The 18,553-nt window shown below is 46.8% G+C and overlaps 7 protein-coding genes across 7 annotated transcripts; 3 read left to right on the top strand and 4 right to left on the bottom strand.

Moving 5' to 3' along the window:
* Nucleotides 1-139: 139 nt before the first annotated feature.
* On the bottom strand, nt 140-2,847 carry PIG-L (phosphatidylinositol glycan anchor biosynthesis class L). The gene is made up of 4 exons (XM_017068162.4): nt 1,939-2,847; nt 1,004-1,294; nt 764-857; nt 140-704 (listed from the first exon to the last, which is right to left on the bottom strand). The coding sequence occupies exons 1-4, from the start codon at nt 2,468-2,470 to the stop codon at nt 527-529; spliced, it is 1,095 nt and encodes a 364-aa protein (XP_016923651.4). The 5' UTR covers nt 2,471-2,847; the 3' UTR covers nt 140-526.
* A 544-nt stretch (nt 2,848-3,391) lies between these two features.
* Nucleotides 3,392-8,242, top strand: psidin (phagocyte signaling impaired). The gene is made up of 7 exons (XM_036817386.3): nt 3,392-3,741; nt 3,816-4,040; nt 5,123-5,615; nt 5,673-6,072; nt 6,137-7,420; nt 7,480-7,678; nt 7,741-8,242. Exons 1-7 carry the CDS (start codon nt 3,681-3,683, stop codon nt 7,923-7,925), a joined length of 2,847 nt encoding a protein of 948 aa, XP_036673281.2. The 5' UTR covers nt 3,392-3,680; the 3' UTR covers nt 7,926-8,242.
* On the bottom strand, nt 8,223-9,903 carry LOC118877556 (transcription factor Ouib). Its single transcript, XM_036816698.3, has 5 exons — nt 9,687-9,903; nt 9,069-9,628; nt 8,875-9,009; nt 8,633-8,743; nt 8,223-8,567 (listed from the first exon to the last, which is right to left on the bottom strand). The coding sequence occupies exons 1-5, from the start codon at nt 9,834-9,836 to the stop codon at nt 8,429-8,431; spliced, it is 1,095 nt and encodes a 364-aa protein (XP_036672593.3). The 5' UTR covers nt 9,837-9,903; the 3' UTR covers nt 8,223-8,428.
* Nucleotides 9,904-9,947: 44 nt separating this feature from the next.
* Nucleotides 9,948-11,217, top strand: LOC108005033 (zinc finger protein Paris). Its single transcript, XM_036816699.3, has 4 exons — nt 9,948-10,143; nt 10,211-10,749; nt 10,809-10,943; nt 11,010-11,217. Exons 1-4 carry the CDS (start codon nt 10,030-10,032, stop codon nt 11,215-11,217), a joined length of 996 nt encoding a protein of 331 aa, XP_036672594.3. The 5' UTR covers nt 9,948-10,029.
* A 153-nt stretch (nt 11,218-11,370) lies between these two features.
* Nucleotides 11,371-13,274, bottom strand: trem (trade embargo). The gene is made up of 5 exons (XM_017068171.4): nt 13,027-13,274; nt 12,190-12,968; nt 11,995-12,129; nt 11,829-11,939; nt 11,371-11,772 (listed from the first exon to the last, which is right to left on the bottom strand). The coding sequence occupies exons 1-5, from the start codon at nt 13,171-13,173 to the stop codon at nt 11,622-11,624; spliced, it is 1,323 nt and encodes a 440-aa protein (XP_016923660.4). The 5' UTR covers nt 13,174-13,274; the 3' UTR covers nt 11,371-11,621.
* A 583-nt stretch (nt 13,275-13,857) lies between these two features.
* Nucleotides 13,858-16,599, top strand: idc (identity crisis). The gene is made up of 5 exons (XM_036817463.3): nt 13,858-14,158; nt 14,216-15,222; nt 15,515-15,649; nt 15,707-15,817; nt 16,310-16,599. Exons 1-5 carry the CDS (start codon nt 13,988-13,990, stop codon nt 16,455-16,457), a joined length of 1,572 nt encoding a protein of 523 aa, XP_036673358.3. The 5' UTR covers nt 13,858-13,987; the 3' UTR covers nt 16,458-16,599.
* Regnase-1 (Regnase 1) lies at nt 16,521-18,345 on the bottom strand. Its single transcript, XM_036817462.3, has one exon. The coding sequence runs from the start codon at nt 18,184-18,186 to the stop codon at nt 16,564-16,566; it is 1,623 nt and encodes a 540-aa protein (XP_036673357.1). The 5' UTR covers nt 18,187-18,345; the 3' UTR covers nt 16,521-16,563.
* Between the last annotated feature and the right edge of the window lie 208 nt (nt 18,346-18,553).

The following is an 18,553-nucleotide window of genomic DNA, read 5'->3' on the forward strand; positions in this document are numbered from 1 at the left end:
TTATTGTACTTCGCTGCTTACAACAAACTATTTTACAATTTTACAAGAACGAAAGTGACTCACTAAAGGTGTGTATGCTAAGGGGGGAATCAATGTACACAAATACAAATTGGAAAAAGAAAACATAAGCTAACAACAATTATAATAACGCATACATTTTTAATTTTTAAGCATTTGACTACATCGCACACTTTGGAACATTGCTTGGACTGAGTATAAATAATAATTAGAGCTAACTAATAAGATTTAAAGATATGCCATTTTATATGTGAGTGTGGAACTAATTAATGGACTGTTTTGTGGTTTCGGTTGCCTATGGTACTGCCGCTTTGCTGGTTCTTTGTTCCCTGGTTGGTTTGGATATAGCTTTCCAATTACTATCGATCGTTTTGGCCAACAGTAGTTACATACATTTATACTAGTAGAATCGTCAGAGTCTAAAATAAAAACCACTCGCTCTGCCACCCGGAGCATCCGATCGTGAAGGTAGTTTGTCTTTTGGCGTTCAATCGTATCCACTTTTTTGCTAGTTGTCATGTATCTGCATTTCCAGTTCCACATCCGAGAGATTTATCTGCCGCATCGAATTGATGAACATGTAGCGCGAGGTGTATATGTAGAGCCAGCGGAACCATCTCATCTGCGACTGGTGCTCCTTCATGGCGCTCCTCACGATCGCAGCCTCCTTCCAGTTAAGTATGCACCTGCATAAAATATCACTCATATTAGAATGGGTATTTGTGCTTGAGGCCATATATCTTACCAATGCGTAGACATAAAGCACGTGCACAGCAGATCCAAGATCGACAGATATTTTCTGACCACATTGATCGAGTCCAAGGTGTAAAACTTGCAATCTGCATTGGGAAGAAACGTAAAAAATTGCTGTATACTATAATATCTAAGGCTATTAATAGCGACAACTGCAGCGATGGGCACGCCAATTAACGTGCACCCATTGTTTGCATCCGTCGCCGCCCGCGTGACTCACACGCCTCCTCACCTTTGGGCAAAAGGTTGGCCAAACAGAGCGAGGCGGCCGCGTAATACACGGCACAATGGTTCGGATGCGAGCTTACGCCATCGCGATCGAACGTGAATATCGCCTGGATGTCAAGGCTTTCGACGGCGTGGAGTATCAGACTGGCCACGGCATCTGGGCGCCAGTCCACATAGGGGTCGTCCGGCAGGTTGGTGGCATTCATCAGCACGATGTTGGACTCGGGGATGCCCAGTTTGGAGCACGAGCGCCACAGTTCCTGACGCCTCACCTTCGCCTTGTGCTCGAAGTTGCCTGTTTGGGAAAGGGAACACTTTAATTAGACTCTTTCTGATTAGGATAAGCTTATGGGGTGGTTATTTTAAAAGAGTAAATATGAGATATGATCTTACTTATTTAATCTATTAGTACTATCCATACTATTCTAACATATTTGAAACCATTTCGGGTTTTTCAAGAAATATATAAGAACCTTATTGGATTCTACATTACACAGAGATCTTTTATTAACTAAATAAAAAGATTTTATATTTTAAGCCCTACAGTTGTAATCTAAATGACAATTTAACTTTTCTAAAAAAAAATTTCTAACTTTTCTGGAAAATTCCAAACTTTTGCGGTTGCAGTTCGTCTATACAATTTAAAGTTAATGAACCTTATTAGATTTGATTGTTAGGAAAAAAGTGTAGTACTCCATGAAATGCCTATTAAAACCTTGCATTAAAACTTTTACGACGACTTAACTAATATTATTTTGTCTATTGTTTATAAGGTTCTATTGTAGGGGTTCAATTGATGGCTTCTCGAGAAAGGTTGTTCCCATATGGAAGCACTAAAGCTTAATACGGACTCGCTACTGATTTCGAAACGTGTAATTCTGCCTAATGGTTCCAGATCTATTGTTGGTGATAGGATGATGTCACTGCTGGTAAGCTCACCGTTTGACAGGCAGAGTATGTACACCTGGCAGCCTTGGCGCTGCGTCAGCGAGTAGATCAGCGGCCCGAAGAACATGCACTCGTCATCCGGATGGGCGGTGATGAGCAGGACGCGCTCCATGTGCGCCGTCTTGGGCAGCCGGACGCTACGCAGCCGCAGTCCAGATTGCAGGGCCTGCTTCAGGCCGCCAGGACTGGGATTCCCATCCGGATTTGGATTCAGTACGTCCTCCTCGCCCGAATCGGCATTGTTGCTGTCGTTTGTGTTGTGTGCTCCCGGTCCGGATGCGGTCGCCGATTCCGAGAGCCAGAAGGTGAGCTTGTAGAGGCCCAGGCATACTAGCAAGTACACCGCACAGGCGATCAGTACGTGCTCCAGTGCTTCGGCGGATGAGGACCTGATACGGCAGTAGATGGCCTGCGGATTGGGGACGAGCTGCTGCACCTGCTGCTGCAGTTGGCGCCACGGAGAGGTCGATGCAATGCTGCTTGATATGCTGGCCACGTACTCGCTCAGCCAGTTAAATCTCATCTCTCATTGCGTCCGGCCAAGGGCGAGAATTTTGGCGAGAAATTCTTCACCAAAAATGGACATGCAGCGCTTTTTGGCAGCTAGGAAAAGCGGAAAAGCGGCGATAACGGTGCTCGTTCTGATACCTAAACTATGTCACTAAGTGGAGGTGTTGCTTAATCGGTAGTTTAATACTTGAAAACGTCTGGTTACGAGCCCGCGCGCCGCTTAATCGGCTAATCTCAGCATTTTATTTAGAAAACTTTACGTGTTTTTCGCCTTTCGGGGGCAGCAGCTAGAGATGGGCGGCTGGCGTGGTGCGTGGCAGGTGCGTGACTCACGCCGATACGTCTGGTTTTTCGCTCCGCGTTTTATTGACGTGGTCAGGTGCGCAGTGCATCTATAAGGGTGCAATAATCAAATTAGCACTTGAATAAATTGATAAACACTCTTCTGTCATTCATCGTTTGCTCGGAAGTTTAGTGTCGTGAGTCGGGTTTGGTCCATCTCTAGCGGTCAGCTGTTCGACAAAGTGCTCCTTAGCAGGGGTACTCTTGTCACTTTTTCGAAACCATTAAAGCTTTCGAAATAATAAACTGTTACTAATTAGATCACTTAAATTTAAATTAAACAACGTAACTAAAATAATTAATTCAAAAATGATATAGTGAAATAGATATTCTATTTCAGGCACTGAACATTTTTATTAAGAATAAAAATAGGAAAACTAAAATTATTTTCAAATGAGTTATAGAAAATAGGTAGTTTATTTATAAACACATTTTTTTATTAAAATTAAAAAGTCTGGTAATATATTAATATTCAGTTATTTATTCCCATTTGCAAAATCACTGCAAAATGTGTGAGGACCCCTAATGCTGGCACGCGCCCCCTGAAAAATACCAACTAAATACCCCCAAAAATACCGCAGGCCGCTCTCTCCTCTCCAAAATATGCAGTCTGAGGTTTTTTTATTTTGAATCAAATTTAAAGTCACTAATTTCTATGAAATTAAGCATTTAACTAGCCTTTGACCGAGTGATTCGAGTGCCCCAGAGCCAGCCGCCCGCCCCCCGACCGCCCAAGCAACGCGGGCAACCCAAGAAGAGCCCCAAAAGATCGGAAGAAGTTAATCGGAAGACGGCGTGCCGCAAACCACAGAAGAGAGCGAGGTGCATGCAGCACGTTGTAATTAGGTTAGCCATACAGCAGCACCACATAACATCATAACATGGCACAGCAGCAGGGCATGGACTCGGCCTTGTTCGAGCGGCGACTGCGGCCGGTCTACGGTGAGTGCTCCCCTGGAATGGATATGCTAATTAGGCCACCGGCTAACCCCAATCCCACCGTCGATCCTCCACAGACAATCTGGAGGTTGGCAACAACCGCAAGGCCCTGCAGGAGTCCGAGAAGCTGCTGCGCAAACATCCCACCCTGCTCTGCGCCCGTGCCCTGAAAGGACTATCCCTCCTCCGTCTGGGACGCTACGATGAGAGCCACGGATGCCTCCAAACCGTCGCCGAGGAGAAGCCCACGGATGACTCCACGCTGCAGGTGCTATCCTTCTGCTACCGCGAAATGGAACAACGTACGTATGGATCAGGGATTAAGACATCACAGCCTATTGGGAACATAGTAGAATTGAATCAAAAGTTTTATTGAGTCAGACTTTTGCCAGGATGATTCATTGATTAATAAAACCAAGAACTATAGGTTCCGGGTAGGACAAGTTAAATGGAAACTACAAATCAAATATTAGGGTCAATGTTATCGCACCTAACTTTAGAAAACTGTACCCATCTAAGGACAACAGAGAAGACATCTTATCTTATGTATCCCAGTTTAGACTTATGTGAGCAAAGATAAGAAAATAACTTCTGCATTAGATATGAGTTTAGCCCTGCAAGAATAATAGTTGATAAGGTGTAGTGATGAAGAAGATAAACTGGAACCATCAACTACAAGCCACTATTTCGGCAAAGATAAATTGATCTTTTTAACCAAATAATATGTATCTTAGGATCATATCTCTTTATTTTTAAATTTCATAAGTTTAAAACTTGTTATGAAAGGATATATATTAAATAGTGTGTTTATTCAATAAATTTGTAAATATCCATAAGATTTCAATGGGTTAAATAAGAAATCTATTAGAGCTAAATCAAAATACAAAAAAAAAATGTTTTTGCTAAGAAAGTTTAAAAATGTTGAGGTTTGAACTTAATTTTATTCTTTCTGTAAATTAAAATGTAAGCTAAAGTAATTTTTAAAAATCGTAAGATTTTAGTGATTTATTCTTATCCGATTAAAATTTTAATTAGCCGTCAACTAATTAAAATACTGTGTCAGATCAAAGGTTAAAATTCTATTAGCGTACAAAGTTCGATTTTTTTTATGAAAATCGTCTGGATCCGCACATCTACTTTTACCCACATCCGCCACATGGTAGCCATTGAGTTTATCCCCCAGAGACGCCCCTGGCACGCACACGAAGTGCCCACAATTCATATTTTCGTATTTTCTTGGCACGCGCACCTCGCCCGACTAATTAAAATCGCATTCTCTTAGTCGGACGACGGGCGGCAAGTGCGTGCCAACGATTTGAATATATAGATACCTGTACCTGCAAAAGCAATAGCTAATTATATATAAATATCCGCCTCTTTGCAGTGGACAAAATTGTGGAGCTGTACCAGCACGCGGTGAAGCAGAATCCGGGCAACGAGGAGCTGCTCGCCCACCTCTTCATCTCGCATGTGCGGGTGGAAGACTACAAGGCGCAGCAGGCGGTGGCCCTGCAACTCTACAAGGCTCAGCCGAAGAATGCCTACTACTTTTGGTCCGTGATCAGCGTAGTCTTCCAGGGAATTCGGGGTCCGGAGTCGGCGCTACCCGAGAAGCGGAAAATCTATCTGGGACTGGCGCAACGCATGGTCGACAAGCACATCAAGGAGGGCAAGTTGGAGACGGAGCAGGAGGCCTTCCTCTATCTGCACATCCTCAAGCTACAAAACAAATACCAGGAGGCGTGGGAATTTCTCACTGGCGAGCTGTGCGCCAAGCTCTATCCGGGTGCTCCAGTCAGCATGAAGTTCGAGCTGCTCAAGGAACTGGGTAACTGGCGGGAACTGAATGAGCTGTTGCAGCAGCTCCTTGACGCAGAGTGAGTTCCTTAAGTCATGAGATAGGAACATATTTGACAGTTCTTTACTTTTATCAGTCGCGATCGGTGGGACTTTTACAAGGAGTACATCCAAAGTTCGTTCGAGTTGCTTAAACTTTCCCCTCAAACTGAAGAGAACGGGGAAAAGGATTCATTGGCCAGATGTCAGGAATTCCTCCAGGGCATCATAGATTCCTCGGAGCGAAAGAAACGGGGTCCCTATCTGGCGCGTTTAGAGCTCCACCAGCGCATGCGAGCAGACCAACTGCCAGCGGAAAAGCTCATCGGTGACTTTGACGAAATGGTCATAGAGTACTTCCGTCTGTTTGGCGACAAATCATGCTGCACCCATGATATCGCCTTGTTCTTGCCTTCGATTAGCATGAAGCAGCGACAGGCACTGGCCAGCAAGCTTCTGCTGGAAAGCGGAGTCACCTCCACGTCGCTTCCGAAGAATGTAAGTTAAGAGAAGCTTTCAGGTGTTACCTTTGAATTTAATGGTTTATACGAAATCCCCACAGAAAGAGCAGTTGCAGAAGCATCTGTGTGCTCTGCAAATCTCTCGGATGTGCGGTTCTCACATGGAGCTGCCCGTGGACCACCTGCTTGCCTTCTATACGAACCTCAAGCTGCACTACGAGCACGGCCGCAGTACTTTCGGCAAGAAGCTGCTGGCCACGGAGATGGGACCATCGGATGCATACGCCTTGCTGGCAGCAAATGTGATGTACGACCTGAGTAGACGAGAAAATAAGTCGGATCACCTGTTCGAGGCGCTGTGCTTGCTGCAGTACGTGCTGCGAAACAGTACGAGTAACTTCCACGTGAAACTGCTGAGTCTGAAGATCTACCATCTGTTCGGCTGCCAGGTGGGTGCCCAGGAGATGTATGAGTACCTGGACATCAAGCAGATCCAGCTAGACTCGATGGGCTATGTGCACTGCCAGCTGCTGCCCCTGGGCGGTCGCTTCTCGGGTACCCGGAATGTATACGATGCCACTCTAAAGTTCTTCACCAACAGCTACAAGGAGCGGTTAGAGTACATTGCTTTGACCTATCGCTTCTGCACGTTTTCCAAGATGGAGGAGTTCATGAACTTTAAGGAGCGGTTGACCAATAGCTTGCAATACGTGGCCTGTTCAGTGGAGGCGCAGATTTGCGACCTGGTCAGTTGTTATGGCAATATCCAACAGAATCTGACGGCATATGCCGCCATGAGCATTGAGCCGGCGGAGGATCGGATTGCCTGGCATGAGTTGAGCGACAATCGTGACTTGGAGGCCGTCATTCGCTGGGATCCTCTGCACGAGGTTAATGCTGCGGAGGAGCGCAAGGAGTCCTTCGACCAGGAAGTTGAGGTTCTTCAAGTTCGCTCGCTGATGCTCCGACTGTTTGCCTCTTTTGTTGACCTGTATCACGGCCCCAGCTCGAAAGAATCGCCAGCGGGCGAGGAAGCCGCCACCCTGGAACTTCTGCGGGAGTCCTGGACGGGATTATTCCAGCGATTGCGTCTCATGAACTACAAGCCGATGGCGCAAAAGTTTCTAGTCAACCTGCTGCCCACACGCCTTCACCTGCTGCTCGATCTGCCATACGAACGATTCTTTGACGACCTGGCCCAGTTGGTCCTGGACCTGCAAAGCGGATCTGGAAAGCTGGCCGAGCAGTGTAAACGGGTGGGTGACAACGTCATTACGGTAATGGAGCTGTGCGTGCAGACCATCAATGAGAGCAACGAGTGGAACGGCATGGATGGTCTTTGGAAGCGACGGGGGCAGCAGCAGAAAGTGGCTGCCAGCCTGGAGGTGAGTTCTAGTTCTAACATCAATGCAACCTTTTATCAAATAAGCCATTGCTATTTCAGATGTTATCCCTCTATGCCTTCCTGCTGTCCGTGCTAAACGACAAGCTGCAGGTCAGCTCAAAGGCCAAGACCAAGAAGAGGCCGGTGGACAACAAGGTGGATGGACCCCAACCGATTAGCGAGAAGGAGCGAAGTCAGATGCTGCAGGAGCTGATGCGACAGCTTAAGCACAAGCTAGAGGCCTGCGATGCAGCCATACGTAAGTAACTCTAGAAAGTGCCCTGAGATGAATTACATCTGACTTCCTTCCTTAATCCTCAGGCACCTGGAAGGCGCCAGTGCTGCCGCGCGACCTCAGCTCCTTCATGTCCGACATGTCGCTGAAGCCAGAGGTGGAGGCCACGCTCATCGGCGACGTCTCGGCCACCTTCAAGGACTCCCACGAGCTGATGGTCACCGAGCTACGCAATCTACTAAAGGACAAAATACGCATGGTAGCCAAGTAGATGCCTCTTTGCTGTGCAAAGGCCATCAGCCAGTCCGGCCATCGTTGCCCCAATCACGATCCAAGTTCATAGTTTGTTATTTAATTTTGTTAACGAATACAACCGACCTCCTACTCCAACTGCACTACAATTATCTCGAACTAAAGAGCCAAGTCAGCACTTTTCAATCAATTTTCGGCATTTCCCTCGTACAACAAATAAGAAGTTGTAAAATTTGTGAAACAAAAATTAAAAAAAGGACAAAACAAAGAAAAAAGATTGCGTACCGCTTGCAAGTAAGTTAAATAAAAGAAGAAATTGTAAAAAATGTACAACAACACAGTGTTTTTATTTCATTTGTATTATCAAATATACAAAGTATCAAGTTATTGTATACCTTGAAGATTTACTACTTCTAAAAACTCGGTGTCAAACTTATATTTACACTTTTGTAATAGGTGTGTCTTTGAGGAAGCTTTTGACTTTTATGTTCTATCAGTATTATTCGAAAGAGGTAAAACGTCCTAAACATCAGTTGCAGTACTTCCCATTTTGAAGGTGCTCAGGTAGGCTGGTAGTCGTGGATCATTTAGATGCTGTTGAGTCTGCAGATGAGCCACCAGATTGTGCATGCGGGCAAAGGTCTTGCTGCAGAGTCGACATCTAATGAAATAGAAAGAAACTGGTTGGTAATAGCAAGAGATTAATCGAATTTTCTAATGATTTACGTGTGAGGTCTTTCTCCTGTGTGTGTTTTGTAGTGCATTTTTAGGACACTAGCATAGGTAAATGTTTTTCCACAGGTTTTACAGCCATAGGGACGCTCGTTTCGATGAGTTCTGTAGGGGATATATAAATATATGAGTATCAAGTAGCATTATCACAATTAATTTGTTCAAATCATTCAGTATCATTTCAAAAGTTTCCGAAGTGATGGGGAATTTTTAATAAATGATCTGGTTACTTTTACCTTTCATGCTTCACAAGGGAAGTGCGATCAGCGAAGGTGCGATGGCAATATTGGCAGGTGTATGGTCTGGCCCCCGTGTGCTGGCGAATGTGGCGCTTCAACTGGTAGTTGACGTGGAAGCTCTGGTGACAGATCCTTAAAATAAGCTTATTATACAGTATGCACTTATACAGAAAACTGGTGTATCCACTTACTCGCATTCGTAGGGTCGCTCATTGTTGTGCCTTCGCATGTGGCTATCCAGGGTACTCTTCCTGGGATATCCATTGCCACAAATCTCGCACACATGGAGTTTGGGGGTGACTGCAGAAGGAGTTGGGAAAGAAGGCAGAACTGGAGCTGGAAGCAGTTGCACGGCCAGAACCATGGGCTTCTCCTTCTCCGCAAGTAGATGTTGTGGTGTTTCCTCGATCAAATCTTCGGCTGACCAAGCTCCCTCTTCGAGCACCTCCACCTCCAGTTGTTCGAATTGCTCCGATGCCGCAGGTGGAGGAGGAGTGGGATCCGGAGTATTAACTACTTGCTCCACTGCATCCTTTTCCGCTTCCTCCACTCCATCATTTTCCATTTCCTCTACTCCATTCTTTTCCACTTCGCCCATTGAATCCTTTGCCACTGCATCCTTTACCACATATTCCCTCAGAAACTCATTGGAGCGCTGACAAATCTGTCGGAATTTGTGGGCCAGGGTTAGGAATGCTTTGCATCTGAGGCATATCCTGGTGGGCAGAACCTCCTCTTCCGTGGGCTTTATCTGCAGGTTAAGATTCGGTTTTACTTATGAATATCTCGGCTAATAAAACGTTCCCCACCAGAATTCCACTCAAACTTTCAATTTTCTCGCACAGGGAAATGCCACCGCGCAGCTTATCATCACCTTCCTCGTAAATGGACACCATGTGGGCCTCGCCATCCTGCAGGCAGGTCCTGCACAAGGTCAGCATGTCCAATCTTAGCTCCATTTAAAATCAAACAAATATCCTGTCCAAAATTAACGATCAAAATAACACTGCTTCTTCTTTGCTATATCGCCATTCTTCGATATTTATCGACAGGCTCTTTGCCATTCGCCCCGAAGCCGCACCAATTTTAATTGTTTGTTTTGGTCAGAAAATACTACTATTTACTTGTGATAACAGAAGGTTGCATCCCGAAATGGAGAGTAAGGACCTGCAATGTCGCATCTGCTGGCTGACGCCGAAGGACGAGTCCCTCATGCCCACAGAGATGGATTTTCTGGATCAAATCAAACGCTGCACGGGGGTTGAGGTGGGTTTTCAAATGGGTCTGTTATGTTTCATCTTTATCCAGTAATTGCGGGATTTCTCATCCCCAGCTGAGTGAGAGTTTTAACTGGCCCAATCGCATTTGCACCAGCTGCGCTTTGCTCCTCAGGGCGGCGCTCAAGCTGCGTTCCCTTTGCCAGGATGCGGAGAAGAAGCTACAGGAGCTGTCGGAGAAGGAGGTGCAGGCGCTGGCGGAGAAGGAGATGCTGGAGCTGCTGGAGAACGACCTACACGAGCAGGCGGAAACAGAGCTGCGGGAGTTTCACATACAGATTGTTTCCGATGAGCAGGAGAGTGCCTCCAAAGATCTGCGCAGCGACAGCGAGGTGGAATACGAGTACCTGGAGTCCTACGATGTGACGCTGGAATGCAGCGAGGATGCCGATGAGATGGTCAGCATAGAGCCGGCTAACTCCGCGCCAGAGGAATCTGTCTATTCACTCAGTCCCAAACCGGAAGCGGGAGAAGAAGATGACTCCGGTCAGGATCCCTCCTTTGCCTGCACAAGATGCCACAAAGTCTTCTCGGAGCTGGTCAAGTTGAACACCCACATGAAAGTCCACCTTACAGAGAAGCCACACGAGTGCGAGTAAGTGGGGATAGAGATTACATTTCTACCGAATACAATTGAATATCTTTTCCTTGAAGAATATGCCATAAGCGATTCCGACAGACTCCACAGCTGACGAGGCACATGAACACGCACACCGGCAATCGACCCTACAAATGTGATTACTGCGACTCGCGGTTCGCAGATCCATCCACGCGCATCAAGCATCAGAGGTGAGGATAACTATTGTTAAATAAATTAAAAAGTGTAATCCAATCTCAACCGAAATAACTTTTTAGGATCCACACCAATGAACGACCGTACAAATGCAAGTTCTGCAGCAAGTCCTTCGCCTACTCCAACGTCCTACGGGTTCATCTGAAGACCCACACGGGAGAGCGTCCCTTCAGCTGCCAGTACTGCCAGAAGACCTTCTCCCAACTGCACCACAAAAACGCCCATGAAAAATCGCACAAGCATACAAAAGAAGGGGAAACGTGGGAGTGACCTGAGCGAAACATTTAGTACAAATGAATCAAAATTTTCTTTGACATCTTTGTTTTTAAGAGATTTTAAAACTAACCACAAATTTTAATTATTTGAAAATTAGGAAAGGAAACCTCTCATTAAATGTGTAAGTAAAATAAAACAATTGCAAAATTAATAAGACAAAAATAGTACACTATTTTTTTATTAAAAGTAATATTTTAAGTAGTTAAGAATGTACTATATACATGAAAAATTTCACCATTTCACTATTCGACGTGAAAACTCGGCTTATAAATATAAACCCAAGCTTACACTGTTTAATGGAAGAGCTATAACAATGGCATTCAATCCTAAAACTAAAGTGTCTTATCCATATCAACATAAAGAAAATGCCCTTATTTGGTTAAGTATCCTGGGGGTAGTTAGCTGAGAAACTCCGGCGCCTCCTCCTTGACTGCTTCTCCCTCGGGGCTGATCTCCACATCAGGTCTAAATTGACCGCGTCTCTCGTGCGTTCCACGATGCAATCGCATCTTGTAGGCCTTCACAAAGCCCTTGCCGCAAAGATCACAGCTACAAGGGGATGGTGGTTATTCAGGGAATCACTTTTAATTCAGGTAAATACTAACACATGCGGCTTCTCGCCCGTGTGAATCATCTTATGGAACTTCAGATTGTCCGAGTAGGTAAAGGTTCTAGAGCAAACATCGCACTCGTAGGGACGCTCCTTGGTGTGAATTCTGGCGTAGATTCATATTTTGTTAGATTTATTTAAATTGAAGATGTGTCACTTACCTATGATGTTTGGTTTTGGTGGATCTGTCGGCGAAGGCAGCTGGACAGTAGTTGCATTTGTAGGGACGGTTTCCGGTGTGCGTATTCATATGGCGCACCAGCTGCTGGTTCTGGACAAAGCCTCGTCCGCAGATCCTGCAAGAAATACATTGTTATAACCCTACTCTTACTATTTTTATCACATTTCAGACTCACTCGCACTCGTGCGGCTTTACGCCGGAATGAAACTTCATGTGCTCCGTGAGACGGGCCTGAGTGGGATAGATGTTTCCGCACACGTCGCAGATGTAGGGGGTCAGCTTGTTGCGTGGCTTTCTGCCCAGCTTCTTTTTGGCGGGCTCATCCTCTGGGCTGTTCTTACGGACTGGAGCTAGCTTTCTGCTCGATCGCTTGCGAGTTGACGACTTGGTAGGTGCTGGCTTGCCCTCGGGGACATAACTTTCATCGGAGCTGAGTATGTCTTCGGTCAAGTCGTCATAGGAACATCCTTCTGTGGCCAGCTTTGTAATGCCAGAGGGATTTTCCTGGCTGATTTCAGTCGAGTTCTCGCTGGTGAGCAATTCATACTCCTCGTACACTGCATCCCCCTCCTCAATCACATTCTGCTCCCCATCAAAGACCTCCTCATCAAACATAATAGTATCGCCACCATCGGCATCCTCCATAACATAAGTGATAACCTGCTGCTGCTGTTGCTCCTCCGGTTGGAAATCACTCTCCTCCACCTTGAAACCGCCATCCATCTGGCTGGCGTCCTCCTCCCAAGTCTTGACCACGCTCTCCACCGTCAGGTCGTCCGAGAGGTTAAGCATATCATCGTCGCCGGCGGCACTGGTATTACTAGCCTCCCGGAGCAGCATGTCCATGATGTGCTGGTGGGATCGCTGGCAGGTCAGACGGAACTTGTAGCACAGCCGCAGGCAGCGCACGCACTTGCTGCACATCTTGTCCGGGAATTTGTCGTCCAGGCTGACCTGTGGGATGAGGAGGAGGTACTTAAAAACGCCACTTGAGCCTGGGATTCCTACTTACGGGGATGCCTGCGCATATGTGCAGCATTTGGTCAAGGCGAGTGCTGGCTGTCTGACTGAATATCTCGTGGAGCGGATCTTCGCCTTCGCCGGGATTGTTCAGGCAGACGCGGCACACCACCCATTTCTCGTTGGACTCCGTTTTCATGGCCAAATCACTGTATTTATTATTATTCAGATGCAGTTTCGGTCCTTGCAAATAAATTACAAACAGCTGAATGCAAGCGTCCGCCGCAGGCCATTCACAGCGAAACGCGGTCTTCTCAGTTGATACAGTGAATATCGGAAAAGAACGGAAGTGCAATAACATTATAAATAAAATGCTTAGGGGGAAAAAAATAACTTATGAATCCTTAAGACCGGGAAAAATTTAAAAATTTTAATTTAAGAACTTGCCTTCAAAGGCTTTAAACTAAACATATAGCATAAACACAAACTAATCATATAGCAAGTAAGGAGTTTGTTAAAACTTATCACTTAGTTGAGTGTTTTTAATAGTTCACTAATAGTTTAATTTGTTATATTTAAGTTTAGTGTTTTTATATGATTAAAAAAATTAGTTATGGTTATAACTTAACAGCAATTAATAACACACCAACTTTAACGGAGTAAACACTTTTAAATTTTATTAGCCTACTAGTGTGGACTGTTTTGTTTAAAGTTTAAGGAGGTGTAATATATTAAGAAAATGGAAATAAACATTTAATGATATTCATCTCTGATGCATTCAGAATCCATGTTTATTTATATTTTTATTTACCTTTTGAACGAAACACCCCTAACGCGAGAGCCGCCGATGCCGTGGTCACCCTGTGCAGCCGCCATTCGCGTTGCAACGCCACCATCTTGGCTCCAGACTACACTATATTTTTTTGGCGTCGTCTTCATCCAGCGAGCGTGTTCATCAAAATATACAAGCGGATCGTAGCTACTTGGAATAGATCTACCCTCTATTCGCGACAATGAGAGACTCGGCGGCACAAGCGAGTCCGGCGGCGGCGCCTGCGACCACGCAAAAGTGGATCGTCTGCCGGGTTTGCCTGCAGCAGCCAAAGGAGCCCATGGCCAGCATTTTCAACGACGATTCCGAGAAGGACCTGACCAACATGATCCGCGAGTGCGGTGGAGTGCCCGTAAGTGTGTCCCATTATTCCGTACACTGTTTTCTATCCATTTTATACCCCTGGCAGATCAAGCAGTTCGATCACTATCCGGATAAGATATGCGAGAAGTGCTTCAGGGTGCTGAAGATGGCATTCAAGTTCCGGGAGACCTGCCAGCGTTCCTACGGCCATCTGCGGCAGTTCGTGGGCCCCGTGGAGGTGGAGCAGCGAACGCCGGAGAAGAAACTGGAAGAGCAAGCCCCCAAACTGGAGCAGGAACCCGAGGAGGCCGAGCAGCAGCAGCAGGACCACGACGAGGAAGAGGAGGAGGAGGACCTGGACGAGAGCCAGTACGCCGAGGGCGAGGCGGAGGAGTCAACGGAGGCTCAGGGCGGCGTCTTCCACGACGACATGGAGGAGGGCATAATTGTGGAACTGGAAAAGGATCGCATTGTGCATGTCAAGAGCGAGCAGGTGGAGGAGGACGGCATCATCGAGGAGGTGTACGACGTGTACGAGACCTACGAGGGCGACATTCTCGCCGAGCAGGGCGGCTACGACCAGGAAATGGCCGATCAATCCCTATCCGAACTATCAGCGGACATCGAATACTTGGAGCAGGTTGATCAGGATCAGTTGACCGAAAGTGCCCACGAGGACGACGCGGATGGAGATATGAACTCCACGGAGGAGGAGTTCCTGCCCACCAAAAGTGTTCGAGCATCCATCAATGCCAGAGGAGCCACCAAGCGGAGAGCGAATCCCCGCAGATCAGCCACATCAACTGCATCGGTGGCTGCTGCATCGGGAACCTCCAAGTCAACCGTCCGCGCAAATCTGCTCAAAGTCCGGCGAACTAACAATGATGCGGCCACAACCAAGATCGTCATCAACTCCGACGAGGGCGTATCCATTGGCGAGGTGCTGGCGCGGAAGCATTCCGGAATCAAAACCAAGGGCGGCCATAAGATACTCGTCGGCGACAAGAAGGAGTTCAAGTACATCTGCGATGTGTGCGGGAATATGTATCCCTCCCAGAGTCGCCTCACCGAGCACATCAAGGTCCACTCAGGTGTAAAGCCGCACGAGTGCGAGTAAGTCTACATATTATGCGTCAATCTATGTGTCAGCTCAAGATGATAGAGAAAAATCATTATGAATTCAGAATGGTTTCTTATATTTCCGATTCCAGTTTTCGCTGAATTTATTATTCCCTAAAACATTATTTTCCGATTTTTAATGTTGTACCTCAATTTAAACATTAGACGTATCAAAAAAGTGTCCTTTAAGACACTTTTACAAATAATTAAACGTTGTAGTAGACTGAGAGTTGTATAATTATTGTTACCAAGTAAGCCAATCTTAAATTTAATTTCTTATTTTCAGAATCTGTGGGCACTGCTTCGCTCAGGCCCAGCAATTGGCCCGACACATGAACACCCACACTGGAAATCGGCCGTACAAGTGCAGCTACTGCCCGGCAGCCTTTGCGGATCTGTCCACTCGAAACAAGCACCACAGGTGAGTTGATTAACCCGTTTCAACTCTGGACTTGAATCTAATAAAATTCTCCTACAGGATTCACACCAACGAGCGTCCCTACGAGTGCGATGTGTGCCACAAAACATTTACGTACACCAACACCTTGAAGTTCCACAAGATGATTCATACGGGAGAGAAGCCACATGTGTAAGTACTGCTTTCCCCTCGCAAATACAGTCTAATTTATTTAGCGCGAACTTTCAATACTTGAGACTCTGGGCTTAACATTTTTCTAATAACATAGGGATCCTAAATTCCTGAACACTAGAATTGATAACTCCGTTTAGTTATATAACTATAATGCAGGAAATTAACAGAGTACCTTTTTTATATAGCGTTTCCATTTTAAATCAGTAATCGGTTCTAAAGAAGACTTTTATAACTTTTTGAACTATAACATATTTTATTAAAATAGATTTGTTAAATGCATTATTTTAGTTCTATAAAAATGTTAGGCCTATATATTTAGCGTTCCATTCATGGTTTATTGAGTGGCAAAAAGATATTGAACTAAAGTTAAAGTATTATATAAATAAGAGAATTCTTACGTATGTCTTTTAAGTTACACAAAGTTCATCAGGAGCTCAGTTCCTTTAAACCACTCCCCATTAACTTATAAAATTGTCCATTTTATTTCAGTTGCGAAGTATGCGGCAAGGGCTTCCCGCAGGCGTACAAACTGCGTAACCACCGGATCATCCACGAGCGACGCGGTCAATCCACACGCGAAGCCGTGGGCGGTCTGCTGCCCTACGACTCGGCCAACATTGTGGGCCTGGAGATGTAAACTTCTAGCGAGGACTCCTCGTCGTCCCAAAGCGACACTCTAAACATTAAACAGACACACGCGTGTAATTACACATCTAAGTATATTGATGAAATTTAAGCCTAGCCTAATTATGCGGAAATAAATTAAGTATAGCTGCGCAGATGGTCTTGGCGTCGGTCTCCTCAGGATAGAGCTGCAGCACGGCGTGCACTTGGTGCGGCGGAAACAGGCTGCCCAGGTGATAGCGGAGCAATCGGCGCTGCTCCTCCCGTGGCAGTTGCTGCGAGGCGTGCAGTTCCTCGTTGATGCGCGAATCGGAGGCGGACAGATGGGCGAAGTTGTGAGCGGGCAGTGGCAGACCCAATCCCTGATCCGTGACCGGGGCGGATGGCGTGCGCGTCAGATACTGGTGGTGATAGTTGGAGCTGGAGTTGGACTGTTGATGCTGCTGCTGCACCTGCTGCTGTTGCTGCAGGGGAGCACTGTAGGTGGGCACCAGGAGGCGATAGGCAGGCGGCGGCTGTTGGCGCTGCAGCTTCTTGTGGCGATTGGGCTGGCTGGACTCCATGGAGCCCTCCGAAAGCTCCATTTGAGCCGAGAAGCCCTGGCACACCTGCTCGATGGTATTGGACTTGGTGCGACCCAATGGCTCCCGGCTAATCAGTGAGTTGATCTTAACATTGTTGTTATTGCCACCCGGACTGATCATCTGCTGGCCCCCATTCGTGTGCAGCGGAGCACTGTGCGAGGCCTGGAGCGGCAGACGCTGCAGCAGCGGACCCGGATGATGCCGAAACTTGCACTTCTGCCCGTAGGTACACTTCTTGCCATACGGGCACAACTGCTGGGCATCCGCCATCTTCTGCTGCGTCTGCGAGCACAGGAACAGATCGAGATTAGGACCTGATCTGCCCAGCGGATCATCGGGTGGCATGAAGATGTCATTGACAAACGAGTACATCAGCAGACGTTCCTGCACCACGCGCCGGAACTCGTTGCTCTCCAGGATCAGATCCCTGTAATTGTCGTTGGACACCACAATGCCATCGGTTTCCACGGCCAACTTGAGTATGAAACGGTCATCGTAGCAGGACACCCGCTTGCCGTCCAGATGCCGCGATGGCGTGAACACCAGAAACCTTTCGTGTTCCAGTTCGTAGAGCAGCTCCTGGTCGGCGATGTTGTTGTTGGCCATCTCCTTGCGCCAATTGGGCACGAAGGCGGTGATGTCGCGATGCCCTCGCTGCCGGAACCAGTCCACACAGATGCGGATGCCGCGGCAGGAGAAGATCAGGTTGTTGCCGTGCGACAGGGCAACATTGCTGCCATCGATGACGATGTGTCGCAGGCCAGAGATGCTGCTGCTGCCGACGGTGGTGGTGGCGGAGGAGGAGATGGTGGCTGGATTACCAGCGCCTACGGTGTGGGCGGGTCGTGGTGCATCCGCCGTCAGCTTGATCAGCTCCGCCAGCAGCTCGTTCTGCTTGGCCTCCGAGCCCAGACGCGTCAACGCCGAATGGATGGACTGTTCGCTGTAGCCCAGCTTCTTGGCGAACTCCAGATTCTGGCGCTCCGTCGTCCGGCTGGGACTCTCATCGTCGTCGGAGCAGCTCTCCTGCTTTCTCACTGGCAACTTGTTGCTGCTGCCGTGATGTTGTTGCTGCTGGTGCTGCTGTTGCTGTTGTTGTTGCTGCTGTGGCTGATGTTTTTGCTGCTCCTGCACTTCACAATTCATTTTGATGCGCATTTAAGTGACCAGCGGCTGGCTTTCCTTCGGCTGCTCGCTTCTGGTGTCTCGGGACTCCAATTCGTTGGGTTTTAAGCTGTCTCTGCAGCAAGTTCCGTCTATTTACATTTACAGACTTCCGTGTTGTTGTTGTTTTTGTTGGTGCTTGCTGGTGGGCAGTGTGACCGCAGGCTGAGCTCTCAGAAATACATCCCTGCTGCGCCACCAAACGCTGGTCACATAGCGATTTTTGAAAATTGTGCTCTTTTAATAATTATGAAAATATTATGGTATTAATAATATTAAGCAAAGGGCTTGCTTATTTAAAATTAAATATAGTTAGTACCAATATTATTTAACATAAATCTTTAAGTCAAACTATTCTTAA

This window comes from Drosophila suzukii, chromosome 3 (assembly GCF_043229965.1).
Source record: "Drosophila suzukii chromosome 3, CBGP_Dsuzu_IsoJpt1.0, whole genome shotgun sequence".
Classification (NCBI taxonomy): Eukaryota; Metazoa; Arthropoda; class Insecta; order Diptera; family Drosophilidae; genus Drosophila; species Drosophila suzukii.

What these genes read in the sequence shown, in the direction of transcription:
- Regnase-1 (XM_036817462.3), bottom strand. Translation starts at nt 18,186, where the DNA reads ATGCGCATCAAAATGAATTGTGAAGTGCAGGAGCAGCAAAAACATCAG.
- psidin (XM_036817386.3), top strand. Translation starts at nt 3,681, where the DNA reads ATGGCACAGCAGCAGGGCATGGACTCGGCCTTGTTCGAGCGGCGACTG. An exon ending in GCGACTGCGGCCGGTCTACG is followed by an intron (nt 3,742 to 3,815) that starts GTGAGTGCTCCC and finishes GATCCTCCACAG; the next exon opens with ACAATCTGGAGGTTGGCAAC. An exon ending in GGCCTGCGATGCAGCCATAC is followed by an intron (nt 7,679 to 7,740) that starts GTAAGTAACTCT and finishes CTTAATCCTCAG; the next exon opens with GCACCTGGAAGGCGCCAGTG.
- LOC118877556 (XM_036816698.3), bottom strand. Translation starts at nt 9,836, where the DNA reads ATGGAGCTAAGATTGGACATGCTGACCTTGTGCAGGACCTGCCTGCAG. An exon ending in TCCCTTGTGAAGCATGAAAG is followed by an intron (nt 8,744 to 8,874) that starts GTAAAAGTAACC and finishes TATCCCCTACAG; the next exon opens with AACTCATCGAAACGAGCGTC. An exon ending in ACAGGAGAAAGACCTCACAC is followed by an intron (nt 8,568 to 8,632) that starts GTAAATCATTAG and finishes CTATTTCATTAG; the next exon opens with ATGTCGACTCTGCAGCAAGA.
- PIG-L (XM_017068162.4), bottom strand. Translation starts at nt 2,470, where the DNA reads ATGAGATTTAACTGGCTGAGCGAGTACGTGGCCAGCATATCAAGCAGC. An exon ending in CATACTCTGCCTGTCAAACG is followed by an intron (nt 1,295 to 1,938) that starts GTGAGCTTACCA and finishes TTTCCCAAACAG; the next exon opens with GCAACTTCGAGCACAAGGCG. An exon ending in TGCTTTATGTCTACGCATTG is followed by an intron (nt 705 to 763) that starts GTAAGATATATG and finishes TATTTTATGCAG; the next exon opens with GTGCATACTTAACTGGAAGG.
- idc (XM_036817463.3), top strand. Translation starts at nt 13,988, where the DNA reads ATGAGAGACTCGGCGGCACAAGCGAGTCCGGCGGCGGCGCCTGCGACC. An exon ending in GTAAAGCCGCACGAGTGCGA is followed by an intron (nt 15,223 to 15,514) that starts GTAAGTCTACAT and finishes TCTTATTTTCAG; the next exon opens with AATCTGTGGGCACTGCTTCG. An exon ending in ACTCGAAACAAGCACCACAG is followed by an intron (nt 15,650 to 15,706) that starts GTGAGTTGATTA and finishes ATTCTCCTACAG; the next exon opens with GATTCACACCAACGAGCGTC.
- LOC108005033 (XM_036816699.3), top strand. Translation starts at nt 10,030, where the DNA reads ATGGAGAGTAAGGACCTGCAATGTCGCATCTGCTGGCTGACGCCGAAG. An exon ending in GAGAAGCCACACGAGTGCGA is followed by an intron (nt 10,750 to 10,808) that starts GTAAGTGGGGAT and finishes TTTTCCTTGAAG; the next exon opens with AATATGCCATAAGCGATTCC. An exon ending in ACGCGCATCAAGCATCAGAG is followed by an intron (nt 10,944 to 11,009) that starts GTGAGGATAACT and finishes ATAACTTTTTAG; the next exon opens with GATCCACACCAATGAACGAC.
- trem (XM_017068171.4), bottom strand. Translation starts at nt 13,173, where the DNA reads ATGAAAACGGAGTCCAACGAGAAATGGGTGGTGTGCCGCGTCTGCCTG. An exon ending in ACATATGCGCAGGCATCCCC is followed by an intron (nt 12,969 to 13,026) that starts GTAAGTAGGAAT and finishes CTCATCCCACAG; the next exon opens with GTCAGCCTGGACGACAAATT. An exon ending in ACGGGCGAGAAGCCGCATGT is followed by an intron (nt 11,773 to 11,828) that starts GTTAGTATTTAC and finishes ATCCCCTTGTAG; the next exon opens with CTGTGATCTTTGCGGCAAGG.